The 21,036-nt window shown below is 43.3% G+C and overlaps 1 protein-coding gene across 3 annotated transcripts in view; it reads left to right on the top strand.

The window, feature by feature from the left end:
* MACROD2 (mono-ADP ribosylhydrolase 2) overlaps window positions 1-21,036 on the top strand; it is a 1,390,378-nt gene that overhangs the window by 10,592 nt on the left and 1,358,750 nt on the right. For all 3 annotated transcript variants that reach the window (XM_075064471.1, XM_075064469.1, XM_075064470.1), the window contains exon 2: window positions 3,039-3,155. In XM_075064471.1, the coding sequence (XP_074920572.1) occupies window positions 3,039-3,155 (117 nt within the window). The remainder of the gene's footprint in view (window positions 1-3,038; window positions 3,156-21,036) is intronic.

Below are 21,036 nucleotides of genomic sequence, written 5' to 3'. Positions count from 1 at the left end.
GATTCAAGGGACCGAAGCTCTTGAAATAACAGAATGTTGGGCCCTTCAACCAAAGAGGTCGAAGTCTCTGGAAGCTAAGTGTTGGTAAGAAATCTGCTTAGGCAAAGATTGTAACTTGCTGAAAAGAAGTTTGTCTCAGAAGCATATTTTTACTTTTGTTCGCTAGTAACCCTTTCTATCTTTTTATTTCTTATACTTGGTATCACTTACACCTATGACTTTTTTTTTTTTGTATAATCTTGTTTGTTGTTGGATGGTTTTACTATAAACCAATTCAGTGCTGTGATTGAAATGAGTGTATGTCAAATCTTAAATCAGTAAGCTGCAGTGTGTTGCCTCTTTTTAAAGGAGCAATGAACTTAACTTCTGTAGTGTTCAGTTAGAGGTCTGAACACTGCAGGGAGTCATCTCTGGGGAACTCAGGAGTTGGGGGGTTACTATTTTGTTACCTGCAAGGCAAGGTTTAGGCTGGCAGAGTCCTGAAGGGTATGCTGGCAAAGTAGACAAGCTGATAAGTCAAGGAGTTGTCACACAGTGTGGCAGTAGCAAAACTGTCACTGGCTGAGACCGAGAGGTGACACAGTAACTCTCAGCTCTGGGAACCTCAGCACATTGTCAGCTGGTCTTAGAGAAATTCAGGATTGGGAGGGTCTCCCAGCAAAAAGTAACTGGGCAGTGGCAGCTCGGGTGTGATGAGCACACTTGTAGCTGGCTGATGGCGTTAAGGCTGAGCCACAATAGAACAGCCACCCATAGTTGCAGGACAGGCAGTGGTTACAGGACTGGTCAAACCCTACAGTGTCACAGGACCGGACCAGACCAGATGGCCCAGATAATCTTATCCAAAAATATTAAAGGATGATATTGCAAGCCCAATAGCAAAGATACTTAATGAATATGTAAATGCAGGGATAGTATCCGATGGCTGGAGAACTGCAAATATACTACCTACAGTTATGAAAATGAGGAAGGGGTGGGGGGGGGGAAGTGATCCTGGAAACTACAGGCTGCTTAGTTTGACCTGAATTGTGCAAGATTTTAGGACATATTGAAAGAGAGAGTAATTAAAGACAGAAACCATGATTGGGATAAAATACAATGTGGTTTTACAAAAGGCAGATTATGCAAGACCAGCCTGATCTTTCTTTGGGAAGATAACCAATTTTTTTCTAGACTAAAGAAATGCAGTAGCTCTAATCTACTGTAGTGACTTCAGCAAAGCAGTTGATAACAGTTCCATATGGGAAAGTGGTTAAATGGGAGAAGATGGAGATTAATCTGAGAATTGAAAGGCAGGCAAGAAACTGGTTAAAAGGGAGACTATAGTGGGTCATAGTTAAAGATAAACTGTCAGGAAGTTTAGTGGAGTTCTTCAAGGGTTGGTCTTTGGGGCTGATCTTTAACATTTTCATTAATGACATTAGCACAACAAGTGGGAGTGTGCTAATTAAATTTGTGGATGACACAGTGGTAGGTATTGCCATTACAAAGGAGAACCAGGAGATCATATAATATTTGGACAGCCTTGAGAACTGGACTAGTGGAAGTGGGGATGAAATTTAATAGCGTAAGGTCATGCACTTAGGGACTAACTGAGTGTTTTTTGCTATAAGCTGCAGACGTATCAGTTGGTAGCAACAGTAGAGGAGAAGGACCTTGGTGTACCAGTCAATCTCAAAATGCTGCCACTGTCATGCAGCTGAAAAAGGCTAATATAATCCTAGGATGCCTGAGGTGAGGTATTTTCCAGTAGAGATAGGGAAGTGTTATACCATTATACAAGGCACTGGTAAGACCTTATTTGAAATACTTTGTGCAGTTCTGGTCTCCCAGTTTGAATTCAGCTTTCTTAAACATGGAACAGGTGCAGAGAAGGGCTACTAAGATAATGAGACAAATGGAAATCTGTTTTACAAGAGGAGAATCAAGGAGCTTATGTTGTTTAGCTTAAGCTAACAAAGGCTGAGGGGAGATATGATTGGCCTGTATAAATACATCAAAGGGATAAATACCAGGGAGGGGAAGAGTGAGTTAAGTTAAGCACCGATATTGGGACAAGAACAAATGAATATAAATTGACCATCCAGTTTAGTCTTGTAATAGTTAGAAACCTTTTGACTATCAGAGGAGTGAAGTTCTGGAATAGCCTTCCAAGGAGATCTGTGGGGGTAAAAAACCTAACTGGATTCAAGACTGAGTTTAATAAGTTCCTGGAGGGGATGGTATGATGAAACTACCTACAATGGCATGTAGTCCATCTGCGACTGCTAGCAGCAAACATCTCCGAAGGCTTATGACGGGACATTGGATGGGAAGGGGTCTGAGTTACTAGTGAGTTATTTTGCGCGTATCTGGCAAGCGGGTTTCATCCACGTTCTTAGAATCTAACTGATCACCACATATGAACACACAGAATTTATGAAACTTTTCTTTCTTAAACCAAACGATCCAAAATACACTAATACACTAGATAACTTGCTTTGACGAGCTCCTTTCAAAATATGTTGACTGGCTCTTTGGTAAGTCTTCCTAAGTCTGTTTAGTAAAGAGAGAGCAGTTTCGATGTTGTTCATAGACTATAACAAAATATTAAGAGCCTAAAGAGTGTAAGTAATTTGAAAAAAATTAAAACTGAATATAAAATCGTCAATTTTATATAGTTTGACATCCGCTGCTGTTCATCTGTTTTGTGACTGGAAGTTGATTGTGAGCTAGGAGGAGAAGGCTCTATCATGGTAGAGAGGATGACTGGAGACATGGGGGGACAGCGGAGGAAGCAGCTGTTTGTGGTGGCTGAGTTGGGGTTTCCAAAGTTGCCTGAATGTAGTTAGGTCTGTTTTTGATACGAGTAATATAATGTGTTTAATTACACCATACCTAGTTCTGTGACGTCAATCCCTCCCAAATAACAAAAGCTACCTTGCTTCCTGGTACCAAAACTTGCCACCATTTGGCTGAGGCGAACAATATTCAGTTTTTAAGAAAACTCCATTTTTATATATATATATATATATATATATTTTTTTTTTTTTAAACAGAGCGTCTGTTGAAGATGACCTTGGAGGACAGACGCAAAGAATACTTGAGGGAGCATGTTCCATTAAAAGACATTCCAACATGGATGGAAGAAATGAAAAGCAAGAACCAAAGTGACGGTATGTAAAGAGCATGTTGAGGGGCAGGGACCTGTAAATAAATTAACTATATATATTTCTCTGTACATATAGGTAACTATCTGCAGTCTAAGTTAACTGCATTCTACTTGAAAAATTAATTCTGTGTCAATAATGGCTTCTTAATTGTTGGGATTGAAAAATGACACTTTCATGTATTTAGTGTGTTTAGCCTAATAAGAGTTACATAATGTAGATAATTTTGGTCTTGGTTCTCTTACTGTAGATTGCACGCATTTGCAATTGACTATCTGGTATGTATCTAATTTTCAATAATTCTGTCTAGAGCGTACAGATACCAGTGGCTTAATGCCCTTAAAAGACTTGGACTTTACAGCATTTCCTAAAGCATACAATTCAGGATTTGTCACAATGTATGTGGGTGTGGAACTGAAGACACTTTTTAAAATCACTCTGCTGGCAGCCCTGCCCCCACCATCAGCTTGATTTAGAGAAATCTACTTTGAGAGCCTCCACGTATTGCATTGATGGCAGTATTTCTCAAGTAACCAGGTTCCAAATCATTTTGTGCTGGTTTCAACCAGTACCTTGAATTTCACCTGAGAATCTATTGATAGTCCATACAAATTATGGAGTGCTGGTGTTATGCTTTATGTATAGGGTATTGCCTAAAGAGTTGAGGGCACTGGCTTCAGTTTCTCAATGTCTCAGTTTATGTAGAGTTGATTACAGTGGTTGAGGGATTCAGAATGTGGGAGGGGGCTGCAGGTTGGGGTGCAGGAGGGGGTACAGGTGTGGATTCTGGGGTTAGGGCAGGGATGAGGGGTTTGGAGTATAGGAAGGGGCTCCAGCTTTGGGGGGGGCTCAGGGATGGGTTTACCTTAGGCGGCTCCCAGTCAGCAGCACATTGGGGCCAAGGCAGGATCCCTGACTGTCCTGACTGTGTTGCACCCTGTAAGCAGCCAGCAGCAGGTCTAGTTCTTAGGCCAGGGTGGGGGAGAGAGGGCAGGAGGCTCTGTGCACTGCTCTCACCCGTGAGCACTGCCTCCCACTCCCCAGTTCCTCGCCCATGGGAGTGCGGAGCTGATTCTCAGGGAGGGGGCTGCTCGCGGAGCCTTGTGCGCCCTCCCGCCTAGGAGCCAGAACTGCTGGCCATTTCCACAGCATAGTTTAGTGCCAGGACAAGTAGGGAGCCTGCCTTAGACCTGCAGCACCGCTGACTAGACTTTTAACAGCTCGGTCGGTGGTGCTGACTAGAGCCATCAGGGTCTTTTTGACTGGGCGTTCCAGTCCAAAACCGGACTGTAGACGGTTTCAGTTGGGGGTCACCCCTCTCAGGGTGACTGGGAACCAGGCCACCTCACTCCCTGGGTCTGGTGCATTGGGCATTGGCCTGGTGGGCAGGAAACAATTAAGGGCTCGGGCCCTCAGGCAGGGGCTGAGCAAGCAGTTGAGGAACAAGCCCAGGCCCTGGGTCAGGGCAGGGCAGCGCAGCAAACAAACAATCTAGCGCGTAGGCTGTCAGGCAGGGGCTGAGCAAATAGTTCAAGAGCAAAACCCAGGCTCCTGGTCCTGAGCATCTGGGGTGAGGGAGGAGACTGCCACCCGTGAGTGGGGTGGCAGGGGGGACGCAGGCCCACCCACTTCACTGCGTCCCAGGTCGGGGCCCTAACAGCGGCAAGCGGCCTGCTGCTGTGTCAGTGGGGATCCTGGCCGCAACACACTGACATTGGCTCTGGGTGTGCCACAGCCGGACTAGGGTCGGCTGCCCCCGGGCTATTTCCAACCTCCCCTTCTAGCAGTACCTGCTTCTGGTCAGCATCTTCCATGGCATCAAGCACCATGGGCTCCTCAGGGTACTCAGCGAGCAGTAGGCTTGGCAGCTCCTCTGGGTGGCTTTTCACAAGTAGGTTTCTCCAGCGTCTGGTCAGCATCCGGCTTCAACTGGTATGGCCAGTCCTCAGGTCGGTCACACGCTGCAGGAGTCTCCCTAGCGGGAGCTAGGGCACCAGCATCTGGCCTTTCTGGCAGCCAGGCTGCTTCTGAGCCCTGGGTTGGGCTTTTATATTTAGTGTCCTGCGCTTTGACCTCTGGGGGGCGGGCACATGCTCCAGTGGCTCCGCCCACTTTGGCTGCCTCACTGCACGGATGCTTGGCAACCCTATGCTCTCCTGCAACTGTAGATATGGGGCTTAGAGTTCTGTCCCCAACCATTGTGAGATGGCTAAAGTGATGACCTGGATGAATACGATAATTAAGGTATTAAGATATGAAGGTTAAAACTTCTCTCACAAGCTCTGTCTCTGTTTAAATGTGAATCTGAAGCAGCCACTTGGAAGGGTTTCAGGAACTGGGAGTCTCTTCTGGGTAATCTCGGTGACCTAGCAGGTTTTCAGGCCCCAGTACCATATGGGTAGATGACTATACCATCTAGTAGTCAATCTATTCTTAATGTTTTGAAATGGAGGTGCGTATAAGAGGCTAAAAGTTTTCAAATATTCGTATGGCTTGAGTGAATCTGTATTACAATAGCACAGTAGTCCCCAAACTTTTCAGGCATGTGTCCCTCCCCAACCCTCTGTCCGTGCCAGGGATGGGGCTGAATCAGAGCTCTGAGCAGAGCTGGGTTGGGTGTCGCTCCCTTCCTGCCCCTGAGGGGGGCTGGCCCGGGCCCTACCGTGTACCTTCAAATGTTCCTTGGTGCCCGCCTAGGGAGGTGTGCCCCACAATTTGGGGATCTCTGCACTAACACACACAGCCTTTGCGGTAGGCATTGAACATACACTTAAGTCAGTCCCTTCCTCAAAGAGCTTACTCTCTGCATAGTATTTCTTCTCTCATCCTTTTGTCTAAATTTTATGCATGGAGAAATGAATGCATGGAGACTGACTTTCCTAAGCTCATCTAGAAAAATCTGAGAGATGGGAATCTTCCAAGCCTTAACCACAAGACCATTTTTCCTTTGTACACATTAAGCTATTTTCTGAACTTTACTAAACTTGAAAGTCAATGAGGCTTATGAATGCTGACTGTTAATGTCACTATCTTCTTTAGTTTTTGAGAGCATTATACTATGCTACTGTTCTGTATATTTATTTCGTGAAACCACTATCTGACTTGACCGGGGTTACACAGCCTGGCTGGTTTGCTAATGCCGCTAGTGAATTTCACTTCTCTTGTATGTTTTGTCCATAGCATAGATTTTGCTTTCTTTCAGTTAGCGCTTAGTGTGCTGCAGAAATGCTGGAAGGCAAAAGCTGAGCTGAAACACTTTATTTCCCCCACTCTGTTCTTTAAGCTTTTGTTACATTGTATATTCATGAGAAGATGTCACCAGTTTCTTATATTTAAATTTGTTTTATAAAAAAGCCATAGAGGAAAAGTAACCTTTTAGAAAGATGGGCAGACACTCAATAAGAGATAACGATTAAAAATGTGGAAGATATTAAGAGATTCACTTCTTGTGAATGTGGTGGTTCACACTCTGTACGTCGTATATCAAAGTCCTGTTCCTCCTCCCTCCCTCTCCCAGCCAATACTTGTACATTAATGGTATTCTGCAAACTACTGAGTATATGTGAAAGTAGTACTTCTGAACTTAAATATTTGAGCACAGAGTTTGGATCTTTTTTCTGACTTGGAACTCTCATTTTTTAAAATCTTTTTTCTTTAAACATAAATGTCGTTTGTTCTCTCCTTTGTTGTAAGTGAGTAATAGATTCTTCAAAGCTCTGGATGTATGGAAATAAGATGTGTTTTGAAATGTAGGATTTGACATATAAGATTTCAACTATACTTGGTTCATCATCCTGCCAAATCCTGATGCTTCAGAGGAAGATGAGCGCACACTTTAACCCAAATACATCTGACTAATTTTGCTGCATAGAATTACCGCTGCACATACTTTCCTGATAACCAGCAGGCGAGTGGCTTATGACTAGGTGTAATACATAAATAAAGGCACTTCCATCATTTTTAAAACTTTTTTGTAATACTGCAGTATGTTAGGAAACCTTCCCAAAGAACTCTTGTGATGTTTTGTGCCTTGATGTTTGCAGTCGAATGGACCAGTATGTAGGGGCAAGGACAACAACAAATGAATAGTACAACTTACTTTTTTTTTTTTGATGTATCTATTTTTATTCTATATTACTCTTGGAGCATGTCCATCTCAGTTAGCATGTTGCTTAATGAAATGGTTGCATAAATGAAAAGAAGGTAGAGATTGTGCAAATAAGCTCAGAAGATTCTTCCATAGATAAAAGCCAAGGTGGAAAGTCAACTTCTTTCATTAATAAGCCTGGCATCATCAGCAGAGTAGTGTTAGTGGGGAAGGCTGAATAAATGACAAATGCTAGTTACTTTTTATAAAAAGTCAGATGCTTGTTACTACTTTCTGAGATCTAACTCTAGTATTTGACTGACCTTCTACATCAGTGAATTCCACAGGCCATTAGGAAGCCTTCCACAGTGACTTCCTTTTTATTCTAACTTTCTTATAATTTAATTTTTTAAGAACTTCCTTTGACTGGGTAAGGTAAAAAAAAGAACAGAGCAGCTTCCTCACATAATCAAATCTTCTCTAAACTGCTTCTCTTCTAAGCTAAATAATGTCTGTGGTCCTGTCATACAGGTCCTGCCATGCCTCTAGCCCTCTTTGCCCTTGTGTGAACCTTATTCTTCTCTTCTGGGTGTGTGGTTTGTTTGTTTGTTTTTTTGGAAGGTGATATGACCAAAATTTAATGCACTGCTCCATTCTGTGTATTCTTCTTTAATATGTTAGCAACTACTGTAGATGAAGTGAGTGATAGAAGACAGATGTTTTTAGTACATTCTGCCCTTATGCTTTGAAAGCCCATACAGTTTTTTCCCCCCAGGAGAGAAACCAGTAGTTTTAAAATTATTTGGACAGAGATGCTTGATAGGATGCTGTCTACTGAAAATGTGGAAATTACCTGCAGTGATGATGATGACTATTGCTAAGCACTGGTAGGGATGAGAAGGTAGTTAAGATTCAGTGCTTGGTTAGTCACTAAATTCTCTTGAGTCATGGTAGTTATGTGTCAGAGGGGTAGCCATGTCGCTTTTTATGGTACTTATGATGTGTTTGGTGTGAACACTTGTCCTCCAGGAGCTGTAGTGCATAAGCCATAAAGCTGCTGTCAGGTGGTAACTTCTCCTACCATGCTGCAATGAATTTGACCAATAACCCAAAAGTAAAACAATATATCTCATTACTAATCCTTTGAGCAATCCAATACAACTCTGATTTAAGATGGCGCATACAATATGGACTCAGATTAAAAAAAAAACAAACCCAAACGTATCAGATTTTTTTTTTCTTTTTGAAACTTGCATCTGTTTTGCTCTTAGCTTAGAAACATCCTAGCACTGTCATCTGGAACTATTCTAGTTAAAGATTGTCAATTTTGCATTGCTTAAATTCAGCCATTTCCATTCATTGTGATAACTATGTGACACTTAAGTCTGTTTAAGATCATAATCTGTCTTCTAGAATTCCTAAATGGATTAAGCTGCTTCTTTCAGTTACAGAATGGTCAAAATATATCTCTGTAGCTTCACTGACATGTTCTAATAAGACTTGACTTTTAAAGATCACCAATGCTGATTTTGTGCAGACTAATGTATTCAGGAAAATATTTGGCCTCAGAAGGGGTGGGTAGGGAGGTGGATGCGGGGAAAAAAAAACCAAAAACAACTCCATGCTGAAGAGCTAATGTTTTTGAGCTTTCACTTTTTGCAATGATCTCATTACACTTTTCTTTGTCACAATCCTTTTCCCTAATTCTCCTATTCCCTGAATTGTGATTAGGAAGTATTAAATAGCCATAGGGTTTTGTGCTGCCAGCAGTGGAGAATATGTTCTGTACCTGAGGACAGAAGCAGCACCAGGGTTTTTGCCACCCTAGGTGGCAGCGCTCCTCTGAGCATTTGGCAGTGGGAGGTCCTTCCGCTCCACGTCTTTGGGACACTTCAGCGACGGGTCCCGGAGCGAGTGAAAGACTGCCGCCGAAGACCCAGACCGGAAGGACCCCCCCGCTGCCGAATTTCCGCTGAGGGCAGCAAAATGCCGCTCCGCAAATCCTGCCACCCTAGGCAACCGCCTAGGGTCACCTAGTGGAAGTGCTGGCCCTGCCTAGGGACGAGGAATTTCTTTCGTGCATACAACTGTAGTCAGGTGTCTGGGTAATGACACTCGCACCATCAGGTTTGCTGCTGGCTGGAAGACTTCCATAGCCAGAAAGATCCTTAGCCAGTAATCTACTGTGTAGGGAAGTGACTCTTCTCCAGAAGTCTCTCTTCACAACTCATGAGGTTTAGAGCTGTAAGGTCTGATCTTGGGTTTGAGGTTCCAGCTTGATTTTTGTAGGTTGGTAACTGAACTCCAAATTGCAGCTGTGTTAGGGGGTGGTCCATTTTCAGGGCTATAAATGAAACTTTCAAAAGTGACTAATGGCTTTAGGCTCCCAACTTGATCTGTTATGGCTGAGTTGCAGAAGACCTAAACTCCCATAATTGTTGCTTACTGAGGTATCTTGTATGTATCTATGGAATAAAAGACTGATGTGGCTTATCTCTTACGATTAGAGTGAAATGTGAGATAATCTGGCTTCATGGTGGTTAGATGTGTCCAGTGATTTAATGGGATGTGGCTTGTTAACTGTAGCACTGTACATTAGACCAGTTGAAGTCTGTGAAGCCAGACTGATTTGCCAGATGAAGAGCTGTCCCTGTGTCTAGCTCTTAATGAATCAAGGTGGAGCAGGAAAAAGGGGGGCGAAGGTAGTTGAGGTTACTTCTAAAATGATTTTTCCATTTTTGGAAGTGACTATATAAATGGCATTTTCTGTCCAAGTCGTGCTCAGCACAGGAATGTGGGGTGGGGTAGGGATAGTGGTGGCAGCAGAGAAGGCTTTGTCATCTTTTGTGATTAACTGTGTTCTGCAGCTGTCCAGATAATTATGCCAGGGAGCCATAGAAAGTTTTAGGGATGTTTTAATTTACATTTGGCTACATGGGCCCCTGGGAACTATTGCAGCAACTGAATAGCCTATGGGATGTGACTGGAAGTAGCCCATTGCTGATCACAAGTATTACGTGACCTGAGACTCTCCTGCAAGTGTGTGTGTGTGTGTGTGTGTGTCTGCCTGTCTGATAAGGTAGGTATGATGGTGAGGATCTTTAACTTGCCTTTCTGCAAAAGGCATGTTATGTTAAACTGAGAAAGTGGATCATGTATGTATCTGTTAAGGAGCCAGCAAATAGCTGAAAATAAGGGAGTTTGAATGGGGAGCTGTTGGAGGAAAAGGGAGTGAGTGAGTGCCCTTAGGGGCAGTGAGTGAGTTCTTGACTGTGCTTGCTTGCATTTTTTTGTTTGTTTTTTCAGTTTGCAGAGGCTGGTGAGGGGTAGTGTACTTTGAGAGAAGCAGAGCCTTTAATCACAGCAGAGCCCTGATTTGGGGGTAGAGCTTCCCTGTGTGGGCTGTAGGGGCTTCAAAGGCAGCTCAGAAGCCAGGGAGCAGCACAGTGATCAGCAAATAGAGCTGAAAATAGAGTTAAAATGGGAGTTTAAGAGGAGTTTGGGGGAAGGAGTGAGTAATGTTTGGTCCCCTTCCCCCAACAGGAACTTGGAGGAAGGCTAAGATAGCTACAGAGGCAGCAGTGGTGGTGACCTAGGAAATGGAAGAGACAAAGAAGATGACTGATGTAGAAGGTGCCTGGAGCAGATAGCCCAGAAGATCTTCATTTGTATAAAGTGCCATCTGATAGAGCTGATGAAAGAGAAGGTCCCAGTTTGGAGATGAAGATAGAAACTATGAATGTGTTTTTTGAAGGGAATTTAAGCAGATGATGGAGGGAAGGTGAGAGGGGGCTGAAGGGAAAAGTCAAGACTTGCAGATGCTAACTGGACTAAAGAATGGTGAGGGTAGACTGGTAGATGAGGAAAGTGGCCTATGGACGCCAGTTGTGTAGCTAGGTTCTATCATCAGGGGGAGTGAACACATTAAAAAAAAAAGCGCCACCTGACATCAGATAACAAATTTAAAGTATAATTAGTAATACATATTTATTTGTACTTAAACACAAGAATGATCCAGCCATGAAAGGGTTTGCACAGCTGGCATTTCGCAGAAGAACTTTAGATTTACTTTCTAGAATCTAAAGTATATCTAAGTATAGTGACAATACAGTAGTTTATAATTGTCACAGGTTTAAAAAAATACTGACCATTTTTTCCAGTTACTAATTTCACTTTATTTATAATAGATAGTAATACTAAAGCTACCAAAAACATGATAAATACAAGTTTTATGAGAATTGGTGAGCAAAGATCTCATAGCTCTTCAGGGTTGGACAAAGCAGTAATTTCCCTTTAAAGTAGCTTTATTCATTGTTGTGATCTTGTTTTTTTTTTAAACAAGACATCTCTACGACACAAATTGGCAGTCTAACATTTCTGAACCACCGAGTACTGAAAGCTAGGGTTTTTAACCAATTTAAGCCATGTACACTCTCATGCAGAACCACCACCAAAAAACAAACCTCTTCCTGCTTTCCTATCACCAGTTCTGTTACTACAGGAATGAAATCTAGACATCCCGTAAAATAGCTAGTTCCACATTGTTCTTCAAACCTCAGATCAGAAAAATACAGCTTTGCATTTGAGACACTATGACTGTAGTACGTTTTTGTACTGCCTGCATCTACACTGACATCAAGAGAGGAGAAGAGGACAAGACTGGCCCTAGCATATATGATTTTAAAAAGAAGGGAAGATACACCCACCCACTATCAATGCAACAAGAGGGAACAGTAGCTGGGGCCACGAAAGAAGATGCAATGAAACCCTCCTGTACCCACAACTGATATCTGAAAACTATCAATTTCTCTGCAGATCAAAGAAAGAGCAGCCAGTATTCAGACAGATAGGATCCTTATGACCTATATAGAAGAAGTGCACTTTCTAAGGAAACTGTAGCAGTTTCCTAACAGAGTTTTCTCATGGATTTATTTATTAAGCAAAAATTAAGGTTAGGAGTCTGATTTAAATTATGTAAATTTTCAGTTTTAGTTAACTGTGGAAGTATTGCAGCTACTTTTATTTTACTCCTGCCTTCATAAAAAGCTACAGAGTTATAACAGATAATTACAAAGATTAAAGTACACACTTTATTATTATTAATTAGGACCAGGCCACCCAAGATGAAAACTACATCATCGAAGAGTCCTACAACCAGGTATTTGAGGCCGATCCCTTTATCAATGGAATCCTTAACCAAAACGTGAGGAAGGAGAAGAGTCACCCTCTAACTTTTGACAATAATTCAAGATCAGCTAGCCACCAAGAAAAGTAGCACTATTCATATTCTGGTTTTAGATTAAACACCTGATCTTGCCTACATTATAGAAACTTTCCTCCCTCCAAGCCTACACCCTTTAGCAATAAAGTAACCATTAACAAGTTCTGAATCAGTCTTTCTTCCCAATTTAGTTAACAAAAAAAAGCTGCAACCTAAGTAGTTATGGGAGATGACAATGCAACTACTATGTAGCGGTGGGGGAAAAGTGTGCTAGTAATGTCCTGGATATATTGGTCTGTTAAGTGTTGTTGCTTTTAATATGCTAATGCAAACACTGTAATAGAGTAATGTCCCAATGTACTGTAGCTTAACTTACTGTAATACTAGAAGTGGGGCATGTGAAAAATCTTCAAAGCTGACACTACCGCAGTGATATTCCCAAGCCAGTAGGGGTGGGGAAGGGCAGTGCATCTAGGTATAAATAACATCTCATACCAAACAGGAACTTTTCCACAGTTCATTGCAATTTAGAAGTGTGATTTATTATACCTTGTCTTACAAACACCATTACAGATGCACAAGGTCAATAATTCCTCTCCCCCTATATAGAGAGGGTGGACGAAAGAAAGTATCCCCATGATTTGGAGTACGTTTACACTGGAAAAGGGAGGTGTAATTTCCGGCTTGTGTAGACATGCCTGTGCTAGCGCTGGTCAAGCTAGTGTACTAAAACTAGAAACGGAGCCACAGTGGTGCAAGGGGCTAGCCATTCTAAGCTGGAGGATTCTGAAGGGCTTGGGGTCTAGCAGAATTGTGACAGCAGAGAGCAAGAGGCCCAGCCCTTTGGATAGGAAGGGATTGGTACAGAACCTAAGGCTTTGCCAAACACTCAAGGTGGAAGAGGTCTGTGCAAGGCCCCAGCATGCCCTCCCTCATCAGCAGGCAGAATCCATACCCTCCCCTCCTCCACCCAACTCTGCTTCTCCAAGAAGACCTCCACTAGGAACAGGGGAGAGCAGACTGTTTCTAAAGGTAACAAATGTAGACAAAAAAATAAAGGCCCAAAAGGCTTTTTTTTTTTTTTTTTAAAACATCTTGAAGCAGCAGGAAGGGCTTCCCTCCCTGGCACTACGTGTTGCGGGAGGGGAGGCGGCTTGAAAACATTTTAAAAAATGCATTAAATTAAATCCAATCTATGAAGAGTCCAGGCTGCAGACAGCAGACAGCACCCAGCAGAGTGCAACTTGCTGATGCCCTCAGTGGGCATCTCTGCAGCAGTCAGAGAAGAGAGCTGAGATTGGAAAAAGCAGGATGCAGAATGACAGTACCCAGGACACAGGTTCTGGGAATGGCACCAGTTCCCAACTGGGTTGGGTTAAGAGCAGAAACAAGGTCTGGAGAGCAGCATCTTTCCCAAACTCTCCTAGCCCCCTGCAAAGCTGGGCTTCCCCTGCCTGAGGGAAGAAGGGCTCCATCAGGGGAACTCCCTCCGCTACATAAATTCAGCAGTCTCTGCTGGGCCCCAGGCTGGGAGGGACAGGGGAGGGTGCTGCTAAGGGATGGCACGGCCATGGCAGTGACAAAGGGGGGACCCTCAGCCCTTTTCCTCCCCTCCCCCCAGCCCTGGGATCACACAGCCTGGTAAAAGCAAGAAGGTAAATAAAAAAAGGTGCTACATAACAGCTGTGGCCTAAGGTTCCAGCTCATGTGGCTAGCACATACTGAGCAGAATCCAGCTGGTGCTATAGGCCAGGGGTTCTCAAACTGGGGATCAGGACCCCTCAGGGGGTCATGAGGTTACTACACGGGGTAGTGATCTGTTAGCCTCCACCCCAACCCTGCTTTGCAGCCAGCATTTATAATTGTGTTAAATATATTAAAAAATGCTTTTAATTTATATGGGGGGGTCACATTCAGCGGCTTGCTCTGTGAAAGGGGTCACCAGTACAAAAGAACCATGGCTATAGGCTAAGGGCTGACTCAGCAGGTCCAGGGTTCATCTTGGTGGACAGAGCTCACCCATGTCTCTGCTTGAGGGCCACTGTCAAGGTTTTTTCCCCCCTCTGAACTTTAGGGTACAGATGTGGGGGACCTGCATGGACCCTTCTAAGCCTAATTACTATCTTAGATCTGGTAACACTGCCACCACCCAGAATTTCAGTGTCTGGGGCACTTTCTGTCCCTCCAAAACTTTCCCCTCCTTGGGTTGCCTTGAGAGGCTTCACCATTTCCCTGGTGAACACAGATCCAAACCCCTTGGATCTTAAAACAAGGAGGAATTAACCATCCCCTCCTCCTTTCCCCCCACCAATCCCTGGTGAGTCCAGACTCAATCCCCTTGGATCTTAAAACAAGGAAAAAAAATCAGATTCTTAAAAAGAAAGCTTTTAATTAAAGAAAGAAAAGGTAAAAATTATCTCTGTAAAATCGGGATGGAAAAGGCTTTACAGGGTAATCAGATTCCTGTAGACCAGAGGGACCCCCCAGCCTTAGGTTCAAAGTTACAGCAAACAGAGGTAAAATCCTTCCAGCAAAAAGAAACGTTTACAAGTTGAGAAAACAAACATAAGACTAACACACCTTGCCTGGCTAATTACTTACAAGTTTGAAACATGAGACTGATTCAGAAAGATTTGGAGAGCCTGGATTGATGTCCCGTCCCTCTCAGGCCCGAGAGCAAACAACGAACAAAACAAAAAACACGAAGACTTTCCTTCACCAAGATTTGAAAGTATCTTGTCCCCCTATTGGTCCTCTGGTCAGGTGTCAGCCAGGTTTAGTGAGCTTCTTAACCCTTTACAGGTAAAAGAGACATAAACCCTTAACCATCTGTTTATGATAGCCACACTCCTGCTGCCAGTCCTTGGAGTCCAGCCAAGGAGGCAGCTGCCAGTGGGTGTGGTCGCAGGGCTGGGACTGTCCCCATGATCAATCCCTTCCAGGCAGTTCCATGTACAGGCTGAGTTCCCCAGCAGTACAGCAGAGCATACTCTTCCACAGCTGCATTTGTCAATTATCCAACTCTCCATGTTCCTTGATGCCCCCACCCCCAGGACCCTTGCCCTATCCGCCCCCCCTTCCCTGTCCCCTGAGTACCCCCCACTGTCCCATCCAACTTCTCTCATTTCTAATGGCCCCCCAGGACTCCTGCCCCTGCCTACACTCATAATCAGGCATGTGATACAGGCAGTAGAATGACTGTATCGAATCAGGCGAGGAATCTGGGTAAAGTCAAGCAGAAACAACTAAGATGTCTGTACCCCAGTGTGAGGAGCCTGGGTAACAAAATGGATGGACTACAACTACTGGTTGAGGAAGTGAAACCAGATATTATAGGGATAACAGAAACATGGCGGAACAGTAGTGTAAACATGCGGACTCACCCCTGCGGCACCTCTTGCTGGTGTCTTCCGGGAATTAGCTCGATTCAGCTCTGTATTGCCCTCTGCAGGCCGGTGATTCACCTGTCCTCTGGCCCCTATGTCCCTCCTTGGACCCAGTGCCCTTTTACATGGGGTGCTGCCCCCTGGCAGTAACCCACCTATCTGGGTCTCCCCTCCCTGGGGAACCCCAACCCACTATCCCCACTTCACCTCAGTTTTGTCTACTGACCAGTCTCCATCTAGCCCCCATTCACTGGGGCAGACTGCAGTATCAGCCACTCATCATAGGCAAAGGGGTTTGGACCTGCTGTCTCTGCCTACCCCTGGGCTGCCCTCTGCAACCCCCAGTACCTTTCAGCCCAATGCTAGGCCGCAGCCTGGGGATTTCCAGGCTGGAACTCTCCAGCTTGTCCCCAGCCCTGCTCCACTCAGGTACTTTGTCTCTAGCTCCCTGCAGCCAGGCCCTTCTCCCTTTACAGGCAGAAGGAGACTCCCTCGTTCACTGCCTCTTATAGGGGCCAGCTGGGCCTGATTGGAACATGGCCACAGCTGAGCCTGCTTTCCCAATCAGCCCTGGCTTCTTGCCCCAGCCACAGCCCTCTCCTGGGCTGTTTTAAGCCTTGCAGGGCAGGAGTGGGTAATCACTCCTCTACAAGTAGTCATAACTGGAATACAGGTATTGAAGGATATGTGCTGTTTGGGAAAGACAGAAATAAACGTAAAGGTGGTGGAGTAGCATTGTATGTTAATGATGAGGTAGACTGTAAAGTTAGAAGTGATGGTATGGATAAAATAGAATCTGAGTGAAAATCACATTTGGGGAGGGCAAGCCAACAGACGTTCCACTGGGATGTTAGTTGGGATCTGCTAATGGCCCTCAGGATCCAATCTGGATATTGTGAAAGTAGAATTAATTATATTGTAAAAATAAGAATGGATTAAAGAAATGTTGTCTGCACCTTTAAGCAAAATTGTTGGAATGTTGCAATCCAGGTGTTAGGAACACAGACATTAGCATAGAACAATTGCACCGTTTAAGGGCAATTGGAAAAGTATTAGCCTTAGATCGATACCAATCAGTAAGGACGTGGAATATGCATGCTGTGTCACAGGTGGTTTTTCCTGTCTGTTGCTTTCTTTGTCCCTTTGTCTAAACTCCTGCCCTTTCATCTGTATAAATAAGATAGTTTGTGTCTTGTATGGTGCTCACATTATCTGGGTGTATTAGCAGAGCGCTGTGCTAATAAAACAGAGTGGTTTGACAAACTGTGAGTCCTGAGTCTAACTGTGACAATATGGATAGAGACCTCTTAAATATTTTTAATTAAATAAATATTACTGGAAATTGTGTGATTATGGGAGACTTCAGTTTCCTAAATATATATTTGAGGACAAATGCTACTGGTAATGATAGGTCCCAGATCCCTGGATGTGATATTTGACAGATTTCTTTGCCGAATAGTCACCAAACCAACAAAAGGTGGTGCCATTTTAGACTTAAATTTTTGAGTAGCAAGGACCTCATAGAAGAACTGACTGTAGAGGAGAGCCTTGGACCGAGTGATCGTGATCTAATTCCATTTAAACTTAATGGAAGGATAAGCAAAAACAGGTCTGCAGCTAGGGCCCTTGATTTCTAAAGGGCAAACCTTAAAAAATTAACGGAATTAGGGAAGTGGACTGGACTGAAGAATTCAGTAATTCCAAGCCTTCTCCACGTTCAGATCCTTTAGTTTCTGCAACTTTGACTTATCTGAAGTCTTCATCCCAAGCAAGGGGAAAAATATCGTAGGTAAGAGTTGCAGACCAAGCTGGATGAGCAAGTAATCTCAAACAGGTTATTAAGAGAATAATGAGAGCTTACAAGGAATGGAAGATGGGATGGATCAGCAAGGTAAGATACCTCTTGGAGGTTATAAAGTGTAGGGGGAAGAATGGGAACTTCCAAAAGCCAAGCAGAATTGGACCTTGCAAAGGAAATTAAAATCAATCGTAAAAGGTTCTTTCCTAATTTTATTTTGTTTGTATAGCTATAGAAGTGAGACCACTAAACACTGAAGCTACAGTGCAGATTAAAGATAATCTAGTCATTTTCCAACAACTAAACAAACTCTCTGCCTGACTTTTTAATAAAGGTAATGAGGAGCATAAGGGTAGTGGCAGGATGGCTAATGGAAATGAGGATATGGAAGTGGAAATTACCATGTCTGAGGTGGAAGTCAAACGCAAACAGTGTAATGGGACCAAATTGGGAGCCATGAATAATCTTCATTGGAGAATATTAAAGGAATTGGCACGTGAAATTGCAAGCCCAATAATAAGGATTTTTTAATGAATCCATAAACTCTGGGGTTGAAGGGAAAGTAGTTAAGAACAGAGAGAGAGAAACTGCAATTTGTATAAAATACAACATGGTTTTACAAAAGGTAGATTGTGCCAGACCAATCTGATCTTTGAGAAGATCTTTTAGACAAAGGAAATGCAGTAGATCTAATCTACTTGGATTTCAATAAGGCATTTGATACCTTCATATGGAACCTATCTTAACATTTTCATTCATGACCTTGGCACAAAGTGGGAGTGTGCTAATAAAATTTGTAGATGACACGAAGTTAAGAGGTATTGCCAATATGGAGGCGGACTGGAATATCATACAAGAAGATCCAGGTGACCTTGAAAATTGAAGTAATAGGAATGGGATGACATTTAATAGTGCAAAGTGCAAGCTTGTGCACTTAAGGACTAACAACAAGAATTGTTGCTATGAGATGGGGATTTATCAGTTGGAAGAGATGGAGTAGAAAGACCTGCATCTCTAGGTTGATCACCGGCTGACTGAGCCTACAACATGATGTGACAGTGAAAAAACGCTAATGCAATTTGGATGCGTCAGGCAAGGTATTTCCAGTAGAGATAGGGAAGTGTTCGTACTATTATACAAGGCATTGATAAGACAGCATCTGTAATACTGTGTGCAGTTCTGGTCTCCCATGTTTAAGAAAGATGAATTTGAACTGGAACAGGTGCAGAGAAGGGGTACTAGGATGATCAGAGGAATGGCAAACCTGCCCTATGAGAGGAGACTCAAAGAGGTTAGCTTGTTTAGCCTAACCAAAAGAAGGCTGAGGGGAGATGATTGCTCTCTCTAAATACATCAGAGGGATAAATACCAAGGGGGGAGAGGAGTTATTTAAGCTGAGTGCCCATGTGGACTCAAGAACAACTGGATATGAATTGGCCAACAAGTTTAGGCTGAAATTAAACAAAGGTATCTAACCATCAGAGGAGTGAAGTTGTGGAATAGCCTTCCAAGGGGCATGGTGGGGCAAAAAACCTAATTGGTTTTAAGACCGAGCTCGATAACCTTATGGAGGGGACGGTATGATGATTGTCTACAATGGTATGTGGTACATCTGCAGTTCTTAGTGGCAAAAATCCCCAGTGGCCAGAGATGGGACACTAGATTGGCAGGACTCTAGGTTAATAAAGAGAAGTCTTTCCTAGGTGACTGTTTGGTGGGTCTTACCAACACGCTGAGGGTCCGACTGATTGCCATATTTGGAATTGGGAAGGAATTTTCTCTTGGGTCAGATTGGCAGAGAACCTGTTTTTTTTTTGTGTGTGTGTGAATATTGTGTATCATAGAAATGTTGTAAACACAAAATAAATGATGCTGTATTCTGGTACCCTATTACTTAAGGTTTGGTAGATTTGTTGGAATTTCAACTCAGTTTCACTGTGGGTCAGTGTGGCCCATTATCTGATTACCTTTTTTCACCAAACTTGCATGATTTTTGTGTGAATGAGGAAGTGTAAGAGTAGATAGAGTAGCAGCTCATATATCTTCAATTTCCCTTCATCTTGAATATTTGCTCATCTAACTAGAGGCAGATTTTGGGCCAAGGTTTTTGCAAGTTCAAAAATGTGAAGTGGTTGTCTTATCCAAGAAAGAGTAACTTGCATGCTTCATCGAATTTCAAACAAGTGTTTGCTATTTTTACCCACTGTAATAGTCTTGCTAAAGGCAAAATGTTATCAATGACTTGTGCAAGGTTACATAGGGAGGCAGTAAACAAGATGTGAAGAGAATAGACACTTGAACGCTTGTTGAGGGTCTGAATTGTTACTTCAGTTACAATTTGTGCACTGGGCCTACTAAATTAGGTCCATAAGCTACCTTCTAATTAGTGTATTTCTGCCTAATAAACATGGGAGGCTTTTAGCAAAGGTGGAGGATGGAATAGGATCTTTATGTAGTGGCTAAACTCACTTGGTGAAATTGCTATTGCCACTTGAATAGTTAGGAAAAAAATTAAATAGGCCACTGTTTCAGAGGCTATTTCTGCTCCTTGGATGCTGTGACTCTTCCATGGGGTACCCAGGATTCTGAGGCACTTTGCTACCATGTGCCCTTAGCATGAAGTAGTTTTTTCTGTGCCTGCTGTGGATCAGCTCAGCTCCCTGAAACCCACAGCCTTTGGCAATACAGCACTGCCTTCTAGACTTCTTGAGACCTGTGTGTACGTGTTAGTTAGCATTAGGCACATGCCATCCCTGAGTCCTCTGAGCATCCCTCTGGACTGCTCAGCCCCAGTTCTGCTGAACACTCTCAGATCTGCTATTCTCAAAAGTATAGGATACTCTAGTTTGTATGATTCAGCTTAGATTTCCCTTTCTACTTCAAGTACAACACTTTGATAATCAACTTGCTCTTGTTTTCTGACAGATTCAAGTGATAGCAAGAATATTGGGAACAAATGGTAATCTAGAAAACAAAATCATAACATTCTTTCCGGAGCCTAAAGATAACTAACAAAGCATTCACCATCTCCTACAAGATAACTACAAAAAAGACTTGGGGGTAAGGTGGGTGGGATTGCTTCTCATAAGACGATGCCTGCTGATGGGTTGTCTTCACAGACTGAAGGAATAACTGGAGTTTTGTTTGAACCTCAGATATCGTTTCAAAAGTTCACTGTGTTATCTTAAATGGGGTAACTCCTGCAGTTTTTGTTGCAACCTCTGCAGTCTGTTGGACAGCACTTTTTTTTTCCATACTGAATGGGCATCCGTTGTAAACCATTCAGTACTGAATTTGCATGTGACCGGTCATAGTGAGATGAGCATCACTTCTGCTGTGCCTCCCAGAAGTAGGTGATCTATCTATTGGCAACCTGTCTTAACTCAGCCGGGGAT

The sequence above is a fragment of the Chelonoidis abingdonii genome, chromosome 3 (genome assembly GCF_003597395.2).
Source record: "Chelonoidis abingdonii isolate Lonesome George chromosome 3, CheloAbing_2.0, whole genome shotgun sequence".
NCBI classification, from domain to species: domain Eukaryota; kingdom Metazoa; phylum Chordata; order Testudines; family Testudinidae; genus Chelonoidis; species Chelonoidis abingdonii.
The sequence above is the reverse complement of the archived record's forward strand: the minus strand, read 5'-3'. Positions and strand labels throughout refer to the sequence as shown.